We start from the raw sequence: 14,429 nt of genomic DNA on the forward strand, positions 1-14,429 counted from the left end.
TAAGAAGAAAGCACATTGCTTTCAAGTGGGTCCTTAGCTTCTTTTCTAGCTAACCCCAAGGAAGGGCTTAGGTGGCCTCCAGAGGAGGAGGCATTTGGCTACACTCTCAAGTTTTTGGAGAAGGAAGGCTGGAGAATCTTAATATCATCTGTCTCATATTTTATTACATTTAGCTATGCATTTCTCCCCACCTTTTTCCAGCAGAAGGGTTGGGTTATTCCCTTGTGGACCATGTTTTATTTGTAAAACTGAAGGAAATTTTCCTGTGTACCTTGAAGTAGTAAGGTCAGAGTTACTGCTGCAAGGGAAGTGAGGGTGGGAGGGGGGAATATTTTTCACATTCTCACTCTTGGGATTTGTGCATGTTAAGAACATAACACATTTCAAAACGTCTGCCAGTGTCTTAAACACTATGTAGCTGTATGAAACAAAATTAAGACAAAATAGAGCAGCTAAAATCTGTCTTGCTGCAGAGCTCTAAGGCTTATGTGGATCTTATTTATTAAAAAAAAAAAAAAAAAAGAAAAGAAAAAAGAAAAGGAAAAAAAGCTTGCATCACCAGTAATGCTGCTTAAGCACTTGGGGTAGCAATACATCGTTTTGCCATCAGGCGGTGTCTAAACACAAGACCGTTAGAGAAACAGGTCTGCAAAGATGGAGGGGCAGTTGTCATCTTCACGTGCAAAGCCTAGAAGGTTTTTTAAAATTTTAAATCACAAATGAGTTATCTCCAAGCCATCTTCAAGTTGCTAAACTTCCAGAAAGTCTTCTTTGGTGTCTTTGGGAAGATAGTAAATCTGCCTTTGGATCAGTCTTTTTTGACCAGATGCAAGTGACTGCCTCAGACACCTCCAAACTTTGGGAGGGGATCTGGGGTGCAGAGAAGTCACGATTTTGTAAAGATCCTTTAGAGAAGAAAAATGGGTTCTTTAGAATAGCAGTGAAAAGAAGGTACCAAACTCCCTGACCAGCCCAGATCAGTTTGAATTGTGTGCATTCTGATGATGGAATTTGAAGTTTGAGGTTTTTTGCTCATTTGTTTTAATTCCTGTGGTGATTATTCCATTCTAACATTTTTTTAATATATGGGGAGTTTTTCAGGTTGGGCCTAATTCCCTTGTGCTGTTCTGTGTGGCAGAACGGGCAGTGTCCCTGCTGCTCATGTCATCGTCTCTGCAGTGTTGAACATACTGTGCCAATTGGGAATTTGAAAGTGGTGCTAAATGGTTTGGAAGACTTTTTCCTAGAACTTGAGGGTTTAAGTTATTAGCACTTGCTCCTCATAAATAGTCTGCACGTGGTGTACTATCCTGCAGTCCAGCTGTCACCTCCCTTCCTGATTTTGTTTGTTTGCTTTTGGGGGGTGGAGCAGGAGGAAGGGGGAAGTGGTTTTCTTAACGTTCATTCAACAGAGCAATGTAAAAGTCTTATCCTGGCTTCTTAGGGTCAGAAACATCGAACAACACAGGTAGTTTTTGAGGGGTCTGCAGCTGTGGACTTGGATAAATTTTTTAGTCATGAACTTGAGGCAGTTGGCAATTTCTGTCAGTGTTGATTGTATGAAATCTTTGTAGCATGGAATAATTGATGAAGAATAACTCTTAGCTGCGTAAGTAGCATTCAAATTCAAAGAAAAATAATATTTTAGTTGAAAACTGTTGTGAAGCTATGCATCTTGGACCTGGGAGCTGTGACTTATCCTTAAATGCATAAGCTTTTGCATTCCATTTCACAGACAAATTTAGCTTGGTTGTTCCATCAGACATAAAAGAAAATATGTCTTTCACTTTTACATCCTTTCGCTTGATACTTTCTCTAAACTGCTGATTTCTTCTGGCTTGTTTGGTTTCTGAAGCTGGTCTTTCAATCTCACTCTAGTTTATTAGACTATTCTAGAAAGTGAGGAGGAAACAGCTTATTAAGGTGAACTTGTCTCAGAGAACATTTTAGGGAATTCTTATTAAAACTGAAGTTGCCAAGTGTCTCCATGTGATTGAGTAGCTACTGGGTCATGAGTCTATTTAAATGTGAATATTTTTCAAATGGGAGCTCTGGGTTCAGAGTTAGTAAATGTTCTTGAGGCTGCATGCTGGAGCTCCAACCTATTTCCTTCTGATGCTTGGACAAGAATAATAAATCAGCTTTTCTGAGAATCCTTCATGTTGTTGCAAGTTCAGCCACAAAATAAGCTTTTGCATCTTCAGCAATTATTGGGATTTATGCCTTCCTGCCCGAGAGCTGAGTTTGGCCACCTATAATTTTTCTCATTTTGAGCAGTTTAGTTTTTCTGGTTTTCAGAAATGCAGCAAACTAGATCTGCACTAGCTTATTCAATTTCCGCTTTGAAGATGAAATTCAGTTTGTACTGAAAAGAATCTTGTCTAATGTTCATCTTTGAAATAAAAATTCAGGTGAACAGACCAATTTAGTGATCTCCACTAGATATTTGGTAGACATTTTCTTCCTGCTGTATATTTTGGCCTTATGTTGAGAAGTTTGATTTATTATTAAATTATTGGTGTATGCAGACTTTAATCTGTACGTATTTTACTTTGATGTATTAGGATTTGTAAATATTACTGATTTTAAAATATTATTTATGCACATACTTAAAGGACTGGTCTACCCAGAAAAGCAATTGCAAAATAATAAATGCTACTTTTTAGAAAGAAACTGCAAGATCATTAAATTGTATATCCCTCAGGGTTATTTTTAAGGTGGTTGTTTTTTTTTTCTCTTCCCTTCAGATTGAAGTAGCAGTAACTAGTTTCTTGTTACTATAGAACTAAATCTACTGTAAAGAAAATGCTGCCAATAATGCTTGAATAGAAGCAGCTAAAACACCCACAGAACTGACTGTCCATATTCATCGTAACTATAAATTGGAAACTCCTGCTGTTGCACTTTTTAAAAGCTGTTGGATTTTTAATTCTATTTATTTTTTTTTCTTTCTTCATGAAGGTTGTGCTGAACAGTCATCCCAAATTGGGTAAATAATCCTGTACTGTATATGTGTATACAGTATAGTACTAAGCAGATGTGGAGTCCTTTTTATGCTGCAAATTTTTGATGCTTATGTTGGTCATCACAAAGTGAGAGAGCAGAAGTTCTGTTGGATTTCTCCTGTGAAATTCTGGAACGTAAGGTTAGGTTTTTGTATGTCTAAGGGAAAGCTGTGGGTTTCTGACAATTTTTGGTGTACTGAATATGCTGATTTTAAATACAGTAAAGCTTCAGGTTTTTAAAGCTATTTTCAACAAACTGCAGCTTGAGAATTAAGCGAACCAGAAACTACTCAGTTTGCCATTAATTCCTCTAGCCTAATACAAATTAAAAGGTTCATCATTACAGTGCTCTCTAGAAGCTCTGCTTCCTTTTTATTTTTAAATCTGAAATGATACTACATCTTGGTATTTAAAATATGTATTGCTGCTCTAGAATGGTACCCTGTTGTCAAGAGGCATACATAAAATAACTGTACAATAGAACTGTAAATAGACTTGTAAATCACTTTTGTGACTGAAGCTCTTTGAAAATAAAATTAAAATGAACAGATTTTAACTCTTTTCATTAGTTTCATGGAATTGTTTTTAATTACTCTGTATACTGTTAGACCCAAAGAATGTTGAAGAATAGACTCACTCCCACTGATGTCCTGTGTACAGTAGCACTGCTGGTCTGCAGCTTACGGTCACCTGGTGGTTAAGGAAAACCATTTTAACACCAGACCTTGTACAGAGCAACTCATTTCCACCTCCTGTTACCCAGATGTTCTGTCTGTTCTTTGACACGTGGAAATCCTGGTTGGATGTTCCTGGGTGTGAGCTGGTGCTGTTGTCACAGTCATCTTCAGAAAAATCACACAGAAATGAAGACATCTTTCCCATTCTGTAGCTCACTGTCCATTTAAATACTTCTTGGCAGAGCACACTATTTGAAAATTGAGAACAAGTTACTTGAAAGATCTGGTTAATTCATTACAAAAACTTAACCTTTTAATTTCAAGCTAAAATTTTGAAAACTTAAAGCCTTTCTCTCTTCAGAATCTTTCAGGCTTTGGGTTTTGTTGGCCTGTGACTACAGAAGGCTTGGAGGAAAAGCAGGTGAAATGTGTCAACCCTGGATTGCTTAGCCAAAGTGTTAAGAAGAAAACTTAATTTCTTGCTCAAATTGCTTTTGCTCCAGTCCTGCAAGAAAGTAAGAGTCAGTGCAGCCTTGTGGAGGTACATATCAATCACTTGGTTGTTGAAGGTAGATGTGTCCACTCCTTCAAAACCTACTGCACCCTTGTAGCAGACTGCAGTGAAACTGTCTTAACAAATTGGAAGTTTCTTTCTGCTCATACTTGCTGAAATGCAGATTTCTGACTAGCCAGATTTGCACTGGGTTGGTTGGGGCATGTGTTCAGATATCCTTGTCAAAGAAGCTAGAAGTGTATTTTTTATTCTGTTGCACGTGTGACTTCAGACTTCCTCATGTCCTGTAAGGGGTCTCAAGTTCTACTTTTGGAGTTGCATGCAACCCATGGAAGCAGGTTGCTGACACAACTAAATACAGGCAAAATCTGCTCTGAAGCTTAAAATACTCTGGCCTTTGACAGTAGTTACACAAATATGGGTGAAAGTGTTATCTACAGGATGTGTTTTGCTGGTTTGCTTCCCATGAAAAGTGCAGAATCATGGTGAAGCCTGATGGCCTGCTGTGCTTCCAGTAAGTTCCTCTAAAAAGCACAGAAGTTTCTAAGGTACAGTTCAAAATTCCTTTTTAATTTTCTTTAGAGTTTAGGAACTTGCAGGAAAGTGAAAAAGTGCAGCACCACAGGAAATTATACATGTGCTCAGTATTCTGTGAAACTAAGTTCAAAATTGATTTGTGACTTTTAATGTACTAACAGTATTAATGTATTGCTTCTGGCATCCTTTCATAGTCTGAGAAACATTAAGGAGTTGGTAGAAAGTGAAAGAGACTGTAGACCAGAATGTGGTAAGTGCTCAGGCTGGCTGGTGTCCTTTCTGGAACGGCAGGTGTTTCACATGATGGTTTGAGAAAGTTTAATACACAAGAATGTTTATGACTCTTGCATGGATCTTGCTATGCTCTCTACTATTAATATGCTCAATTATGGAAGTTTATCTATTAAAAAATACCATTAACAGCTCTAGATGTTTTAGATACATAAGATGATTTATCCAGTTCTTGTGCCAGTCATATTGTTGTGGCCTTAGTCTCCTGCAAATGCTTTTGTACTGCTTTTTTGTTTGTGAAAGTTTGCACCTTCTAGCACTTGTGTCTAACCTTGTCTTGTTGAATATTCTTACCTTTTGTCACGAGGCCAAGGAAGCAGCCATCCCCCAGCTAGCACTGCTGTTAGACTATTTTACAGACTCTGGCCTGCAGTCGTGCCCTCTGAGGGACCTGCATTTGCAGTCTGTAGCATAATTCCCCATTTAGTTCTCTAGATCCTGCTTTGTCTTGTTGAATCCTGTAGTTCTGCCGTGGTCTTGAGTTGGTGCAGGCTGAGATGCCAGTGAGGATGTGAAACAGAAAAGAAATGTGTGTCTCTCTCCCACGTGGTGGGTTGCACTCATACCACCCAGGAGCATCTCAGCAGCTGCCTGCTCTACCTGCTGCAGGCAGAGGTACTTGCCCTGGGTGCACAGGGATGAGCTCCTCAGCAGCCTGCTGAGGGGGGGACAGGAAGGATCAGGGCCAGGCTGGCTTAGGAGTGAACTGAGGTGAAGGCATCACTGATTTATGTGAGATGGTCAGTTTTGGAGTGGGGTGGGTTACTAGGAGAGTGAGAATCTCTGAAAGATTCTTGTTTGACTTGGAACAGTCCTTTGGAAGGGAGAAACTTTAAGGCTACTTTTGGTGACTTAGGGTCTCATTCAGGGGTTGGAAGGTCAGTGAGGACTTGCTTTGCAGCACCACGTTGCTGGTGGTTGATACCACTGGGTGCCATGTCCTTCCCTTCCCACGGAAGGGAGGCAGCTTTTGGCAGTCTTCAATACTCTGAAATCAACAAGGTACTTTTTTGATTGTTATTTTTTTAATGTACTCCCCTTTGCTTCTCTCGATGCAGCAGCTGTTTTTGCTCCATGGTGGTGCATTCTTGCCAGCAATTCAGGCACATCAGCAGCTCTGCTGTGCCTCCCAATTTACTCCTTTTTGAGCGACGGGCTTTGTCCACAGGCCTGTTTGTGGGCTTGGTATGGGAGAGCTTCATCCTTGCCCCTGGAAAAAGGTATGATGGGATGGAGCCCTCCTCCTCTCCCTGTGCTCTCAGTGCTGAAGACTGACACACAGTCAGCTGTTCCAGTTAGGTCTACAGGATGTGTCCAGCTATTCCAGCTGTCCCACCTGCTGCTTCTCCCACTGATCAGCCAGGTGCTTGACTTCCAGGTTTCTGATACACTTGGCCTTGATTCCACTAAGGAAGTATTTCTACACTGTGGATTTCTGTTTGACTTGTTCTTTTAAATATTATCATTATAGCTGCAATAATTTCTTTCCTGTTCCTTTTTTTTTTTGTTTAAAAAAATCTATGCAGCTTTCCAACTTTGTGGTGTGTTTCATGCAGAACTACCTTTATTGCTGCAGCTTTTTAGCTGACTTCATGGCTCTTCTTTCCTCTCAATTTATCATTTTTTAATACCACTGATAATTTAGTACTGTGTTAAGCTGTTGAAGTGAGACTGGTTGGTTATCAGAACCTTTCTACTGTCCTGTGCTGCATGAGCTCTTGTGTGTTATTTCAGGCTGTGTCAAGAATAGCCTTTTGCTTCTTGTGTGTCCTTGGGCTGTTCCAAGAAGTGATTACTTGCAGATACTGAGAGATGATTTCACAGAACTGTGTGCTCTTCTGCTTTTGGCCACTTAAAATATAGGACACCCTTTTTACCTCCTCTTATCTGTTTTTGCAAGCTAAACTTTCTTTTTAAACCTCAACCTACAATAAACATACTGTGGGTGCAGGACCTTTGATTATTTTTTTTTAAGACTTTGTGTAACTTAGTATAATACTTTTCTGTTTAAATAAATACATACCTTCTGACAGCTTAGTTTCATCATGATTTTCATATGCTTTTATTATACTTGACTAATACAAATATAAACAAGGGATACTTGATCTACAAAAGAGCTTTATCTGTACTTCTCAGTGTAAGATGAGCACCTCAGAAATATTTGCAACCAAGGAATAGAGATTTTGAGGTTTGCTTTGCAGCCAAAAGAAATGTCACTCACATTTGCAGATTTTATGATATAGTACCACAACATGATTGGCTACTAAGTTATAAACTACGTGTGATCAAATCCTGACTCTCTCTTATCTCTTGTAACAGCTAATGTTTCTGGTTCTTCAACAAGGATGTTAGTGTTCCATTTGTCAGTGATGATCAAGCTTTTCTTCCAGCTGGATGCATCTGTTTGTCCTGAGAAATGTGACTGCCCTTCAAAACGTGGAATTTATTGCTCTGGTCCCCACATAAAAGACTTGGAGTCATTAAATCTGCCTTGCAACATGACAGAAATTCACGTAACAGACACTAACGTAACATACTTGCCGGATGTTTTTTCCAGGATGGTAGAACTGCAGCATCTCATCTTGTCTTCAAACAACATCTCTCTGATTTCACCAGTGGCTTTTAAAGGCCTGAGAAGGCTAAAAGCCCTCAAGCTGCTTGATAATAAGCTGGTTGAACTTCCCCCAGAAGTGTTTGATGACATGATACAGCTTCAGCAACTGATCATTGAAAATAACAAGTTAAAATCCATAGAAGAAAATCTGTTTGACAAACTAGCTGGTTTGGAGGAGCTTCTCTTGAACAAGAACCAACTAACAGCACTTCCTAGTGGAGTGCTGAAGAAACTTGCCAAACTCAAAGTACTGAACTTGTCAAGAAATTGTTTGGCAGTGCTGCCTAAAAACATATTTAGTGCATTAACCAGGCTTGAGAAGCTGATGCTGTATTTTAACAGGCTGTCTTCAATAGAGTCTGGTATGTTTGATAGCCTGAAGGAGCTGCTGGAACTCTTCCTGCATTTTAATAACATCCAGTCCATCAGCCCTGATGCATTTCATTGTCTTCATAAACTGAGAACCCTAACGCTCTCCAGAAACAAGCTTGAGGCTTTGCCTCCTGGGCTTTTTCTGCACTTGCATGACCTGTCTAAATTGACCTTGTACAGTAACCCACTGAAGTCTCTTCCAGAAGTATTGTTTGGAGAAATGAGGCATCTTGGTAGCCTGTGGCTGTATCACACCAAGCTCTCAACAATACCAGATTTTGTGTTCAGTAACTTGACAAATTTAGAGCTTCTTGTACTGAGTTTTAATCCAGAGCTTCGTGCTCTTCCTCAGAATGTATTCAGTGGCCTGAACGAGCTGCGGGGCCTTTCTCTGCATACAAATAATATCTCCAGTCTGCCAGAGGGCATCTTCCTGAGCCTCCAGAAACTGCAGAACATTTCCCTTTTTGGTTCGAGGCTTGAGGTTCTTCCTAGAAACCTCTTCCATAATCTCAAGCACCTTCAGAAAGTTTACCTGAATAGCACCAAGCTGCAGTCTCTTCCTGGAGATATGTTTGCTGCGTTACCTGAGCTGCAGGAAGTCTCCCTTGATGACAACCCTTGGAAATGTGATTGCCAAATTCTTGGCTTCAAAGGGTGGCTCCAAAGGAGCATGGAGATAGTTAAAAATGTGCCATCTCTCACATGTGACAGCCCACTGGCACTGCAGAATATTTCTCTCGTGGCTCTAACAGATGATCATCTGAAGTGTCTGCCAAGCATAGCCAGTACCTACCAGATGTTCAGATCAACTTATTCTCAAGCTTCAACCTCTCTTGTGACAGAGCTGTTGACATCCTCCTGGGACACTACTGTAGCAACAGTGTCTGACGTGGATACCAGCACACCCACATCAGTTCCTCTTTCAACTCCAGCTTTTACCTACTCACATATTCAAGATGTTGGAAAGCAGAGGTTTCATTTCTCAGATATCCCAACCCAAGCTTCTCCCAGTATTACAGTAGAAAACAACAGTGCCAGAGGAACAGATTTGGATACTCTGGTCTGGTGGGATGAGCTGCCAGCCCGCAGGAGTGCTAAGCCCAATTTTAATACAAGAATAGCTTATTGTCAGCTATTCTTGTGCCTTCACAGTTTGATTTTAGCACTCCAGGCCATAACCATTGTGTTTAGTCTGTATGTGATGGGTAAAATCAGGCAGCTCTTGCACTCCAAAAATACTGCTGCTCAGCCTGTAGTTCTGATAAAATTTTTAAGAAGGTAGAGAATACCAGCCAAAGAGAGGATTAGAAGCACTGTTTTGGATTAATTTTGTGAGCATTTGGGCAGTTCACACTTGATTTGGATCTGGATGACAAATCTTTATAGCAAGAACCATAAAGACCTTGTTTTTACAGCATAATTGAAATGCACTTTTATGTACCTTAGTGTTTGCCAAAAGTGACTGTGATCATGGTGTGTTGCTGCAGCACTTGGTGTGTGAACTTGAGGGAGAGCTGAAAGAAAATCTCTGATCACCTTTACATGTCTGGTACTAGTTTCCTGCTGTGGAGTATAGACCTGTCCCTGCCAGACATCCCTGCCTGCTGTCCTGCTCACACTGCTCAGATGGAAGTGGTATCAGTGTATGGAAGTCTACACAGAATATGGATTTCACCATGCTTTAAAGGTTGCCTGTAGTACTCCAAATGCTATTACATCTTCTGCTGCCTTTTTTGTCTCCTTATTGAGAGAAAAAATGGTTTTGGGAGGAGATGCTGAAAAAGACCTTTTAAAAATGGAGGTGAGGGCAAAATGTTATGGTGCAAGTGTCTTTGTTTTTCCATACTGTCCTCAGCCCCTTTTCAGGACATGGCAGAAGGAAGGGCTACTGTTTAAAACTAACCATGCTTAGCTCTACCTTAACCAGAGGAAGAGAAGGTGCTGGGCAAAAAGTATAATCTTGATGTATTTTGGTTTTTTATTGTCTTTTGGAAACTCTGTAATATTAATCCAAATTTGAATTTTAAGTAAACACTCTCATCAAACTTTGCCCGGTGGTGTGAAAAGCAGGGTGTTACTCACTGCATGATGCAGCCAGTCCTGAACCCAGAGTACCAGGGAGATGCCCAGGACCAAGACTTGGCTGCAGAGGAGTGTAGCTGGTGTGAGAGCTGGTCTGACTGAGCTGGGAGGGAGCCTGCCCGAGCCAAGGGCCCTGAAGTGTTGCCACCTTTTTTGGGGCTGGCTGGGGAGCATTCACCTGAGCATCCAACTGCAGTAAGCAGTGCAGTGTTCAGTCTCAGTAATGTAACCTTTTCTTACTCCATAGCATTGCTCCCCGATTTTGGCCCTTTCAGTTGTTGATGCGCAAAGACAACTATGAGGCAATAGGGTGGAGTTTGGTCTTCATACTTTAATATTTTTTAATATTTTGAATTTTAGGAGTATTTTAGTTTGTAAGTAGACTGGTAGCTGTCTGACTGCCTGTGCTTTGGTAGCTCTTGGATTTAACTTTAAGGTGTTGCCTTAATGATGTGACTTAGCTTGTTCTTAAAAGCTGTGATGTGCTTAAAATCTAGAGCTGGATGAAAGAGCCTTTGGATGTGGTTCCCTGGTTCCTTGGGCAGAAGTCCTTGTAATTTAGGAGTCCTTTTGTAGCCTTACTGGCCTTCTAACTAGTGATGTCTTCCCTGGATGGACTTGAAATGGCACTTTAAAAGCCTGAGCTGAAGAGAGCTTGCATTTGCCCTAGGTCTGTGGATTGTCCCCTGGTGTGTGCTACTCGAGGCAGTGAAATGAACTATGGACTGCTTTGCTTCAGGATGCTCTGCTGCTGGACTTTAATTCTTGTTCTAGGCCATGAAAGGAGGCGGTGCACTTCTAAGATGTTTGATAACCATTGTCTTGCTGGTGAAGTTTAACAAAATTTAGCAAGCCTGGCTAAATGGTTGGTAGAGCCATCTCTAAAGAAGGAGAAAAGGGAGTCGCAATAGCTGGTGTGGAGCAAATGGACTGAGTTCACAAACAAGCACCAGAGTATTTATGGCAATATATTTAAGAGAAGCACAAAGCCAATGTGAAGCTTTCTTGGTGGTGGTTCGAGGTTGTTACATGCTAGTGCTTAAAAATGCTTAAAAATAGGCAGTTGTTACTAATTTAGGTTGAGCAACTGTAATGACCACTTAGCATTGCTTCAGCGCTGCTGTGCCGGTGCCACGCAGGCAGCTGCTCGCAGCAGGCAGGAGATAAGTATAATCTGGACTAACGAGGGAATTGTTCTACAAACCATACTGGTTGTTGTTTCCCTCTGCGAGACAGTGAAGAAACACTCTCATGGCCATGGGCACTGGGATGCACACTGTTGGATTTCTAAGAAAAAGCAGCAGTGTGGTTGCCATATGGGCGTGTGCCACCCTGATGCCCAGCCTCTGCAAGAGCAGTGTGCTAGCAGCAGCTGCCATCTTTCTGAGCCCCCTTTGGCCTCCCAGTGGGGCCAGCTGGGTCTCTGCAGCTCCTTTGGCTCCCGTTCTGCCGTGGCTGAGCTCTGGCATGTGGGGGCTTTGGCACGTGGTGTGTACAGTCAAGTGCTGCTCAGAGGATGATTCCTCTGCACATGCTGTCATCGGGCTTTCCCCGCGCCTGACGGGCCAGACAGGGAAGTGAAGTCAGCAGACAACAAAAGGCTGGAGCAATAAGGGCCTGGGATGTTTTAGTAACTCTTTGTCTGAGGTGTCCTGTTTTGAGCTGCCTCTGACTTATTGCTTGTTGCCCAGCAGAGCTCAGCCCTTCCTGCAAAATTCCCTAGCCTGGGAAATCCGAGAATATGTTTGTTTATAACCTGTCTCTATTTTGCCTGGAGAAGGGATGGTCTTCTGGCCAGCATGATGGCAGGGGAAGCAGCAGGGAGGGCTCCTTGGGGAATGTGCAGCTGCACTTCAGACCCTCTCTGGGCAGCATTGCCTTGGTGTCTCAAGGTGCTGATGGTTTGCCATCGCCAGGGTGCTGGCAAGGTTCCTCCCAGTCCCTGCAGCTCACACCTTTACAAATACTGCCTGGCCTCTGCCACCAGGCTGGGCCTGGGGGACAGTGGGCTGGATAAGGCTGAAGGTGTCTAATCTCTGCTGCTGGGAAAGGAGTAGATTAAAAGCATGTCTGTGCTTGGCAGCTGAGGGGATCAGCTCCACACCCTTGGCTGCTGTACAGACCCGGGATGTGAAGTCGTGGTTAGCAGTCCTGCATGTTGACCAGACCTCTGAGTCCCAGAAGCTGCCTTTGGGGAGAGTTTGGAGTATGTCACCAGTACAGCCAAGCCAAAGGTCTTTTGTAACTCACTTTGTTCCCTCAAACACTTGTTCATGTGGTGCCTGTTTCTACTCCCAGTGCTTTGGAGCAGTGGGAACCTCTGACTGCTGTGCTGGGCCATGGGAGCACACAGCATGTTTCTAGCTTGATGTCACTGCAGGTGCTGTTCTCATTTGCTTGAATGCACTGAGTCCCCTCCTATCAGCCTGAAAATCATGGTGGTAAGGTGGGAATTAACTGCTGCTGCAAGTGCTGGGAGCTCTGCCTGCTTCCCAGCTGCTGAGGCCCCTTCCAAGCCACCAGCACACACGTCCTGGGCTCGTGTCCCCAGCATCTCTGCCCTTTCTGTCACCTCTGCCACATGAGGCCAGTAGCTGCTGGAGGGCCTTTGCTGCTGCTTGCACAGGGGAGCTCAGGTGGGTACCTACTAAATGGAGGCTGCATCTTGCATCTTTCCTCTCCTGGTGGCAAAGAGAAGCTGGGTGATGGCAGATGTGCTCAGAGAAGACACCCAGCAGCGCTCCATGGTTCAAGAGCACGTGTGACCTCTGGCTGCGAGGCAGGAGCTCTGGGATCCTCTGCTTGACATTCTGGAGCATTGGCCGTGACTCCACCAGCACATCTCGCCTGGGGAAGCTGATTCAGCAGCTGCGATACAAGAGAAGAGCATTTCCTGGGGATGACAGAATATCTGGGAGGAGATGCAGCCAAAGGCACATACCTGTGGGCCAAGGCTGCGAGTGTTTACAGGCTCTCAAAGTGATCAGGAGGCCTGAAGCTCCTGCTTTGCCCCTGCTCCATCCAGAGATGGGCAAGCTATGGAGGTGTTATGCCTCTATTTTCCTGGAAGGAACCTGGGTTCACATTCCCCTTCCCTCCTGGCTGTTTGTGGGCAGATGAGCCCTGGCAAAGCCTTGCCTGGGCCATGGTAGGCGAGTCCTGCTTCGTTGAGGGGTGGGGACTGCTGCACCAAACTCAGCCCCTCTTGTGCAGTTGCTGCTGTGGGACTGTCATGCTTCTCCACAACGTGCCAGGCTTCCAGCTGTGCCTTTGTGTCTCTCTCTAGATGAAAAAAGCCCAGGGCCAGGAGCCAGCGTCGGGCTGGCAGCAGCTCTGCAGCCTGCTCTGCACTCCCTGCTGCCTTCCCCTGAGCTTGAGGGGCAGATGGGCCCCTTGCCCCTTGGGGTGTCAGGAAAGGGTCCCTGAGGCACCCCCTGGTGCCAGGGATGGCTTAAGGGAGAATGGGGGGAGGCTGGTCCAGCAAACTCCTCAGGGTGCAGAAGCAGGGACAGCCCCCACCATTGCTTCCCTCTCCAGCAGCTCTTTCCCAGTCTCGCAGTGCTGATCGGACAAGCTCTTTCCGCTTCGGATTATCTCTCCAGGCGGACTTGGCTGCAAGTCCCACATTCCTTCTAGCCTAGCCATGCCCTGTGCCTGTGCCAAGCCCTGCCTGCTGCTGCTGCTGCTATGGCTCCTGGCTTGGGCCAGAGCTTAGCCTGGAGGTGACAGTCCTGCTGGCCAGGTGAGCTCCACAGGTGATTGGGTTCCTAAATCCCATTTTCCTTGAGCTCCAAGAGGCTTTACAGTGTGTCTCATGCTGGTGCTTGGATGCAGGTTAGTCTGATGGCCATCCCTGCTGCTCATCCTGGAGGGAGGGAGCAGGGCTACTGCTCCTTCCCAAAGTTCTCACCCTGCACATGTGCTTCCCCAGGGAAGGCAGGACTTGTCCCCATCCCTTGCCCCACATGCAGATGTGGCATCCTGTAGCCATGGGCAGTGGGGCAGCCCTGGCCCTGCACATCTCCTGGATTGTTGGCCCTGTAGAGGTGCTTGCTCTCTTGTTTGGGTTCTCCAAAGGCTTGGGAGGTTGGGTGTGTGTGTGTGTGTGTGTGTGTGATGGGGAAGGAACTCCTGGTGCCTCTCTCATGAGGATGGGGGGACCCAGCACCAGTCCTTCACCTCTCAGCCATGGCTTGAGCCTACATGTCATGTTGTGTGGCTCAGGCCTGGTGGTTTCCCCCCCTCATGCTGGAGCACAGAGGGGACCCCTCCCCTGGCCTGTAGCCCAGCCCTTCTCCCTCTTCCTCCGCTTCAGCAGAGCAGAGTTTGGCCCC

The 14,429-nt window shown here is 44.2% G+C and overlaps 1 protein-coding gene across 1 annotated transcript; it reads left to right on the plus strand.

Annotated features, from left to right (window-relative positions):
* The first annotated feature begins 7,369 nt into the window (after positions 1-7,369).
* GP5 (glycoprotein V (platelet)) lies at positions 7,370-9,295 on the plus strand. Its single transcript, XM_010001730.1, has one exon. It carries the CDS (start codon positions 7,370-7,372, stop codon positions 9,293-9,295), a length of 1,926 nt encoding a protein of 641 aa, XP_010000032.1.
* Positions 9,296-14,429: the final 5,134 nt, after the last annotated feature.

Source organism: Chaetura pelagica, unplaced genomic scaffold (assembly GCF_000747805.2).
Source record: "Chaetura pelagica isolate M959 unplaced genomic scaffold, ChaPel_1.0 scaffold807, whole genome shotgun sequence".
Classification (NCBI taxonomy): domain Eukaryota; kingdom Metazoa; phylum Chordata; class Aves; order Apodiformes; family Apodidae; genus Chaetura; species Chaetura pelagica.

Bases quoted from the DNA above. Each gene is read 5' to 3' on its own strand.
- GP5 (XM_010001730.1), top strand. From the start codon at position 7,370: ATGTTAGTGTTCCATTTGTCAGTGATGATCAAGCTTTTCTTCCAGCTG.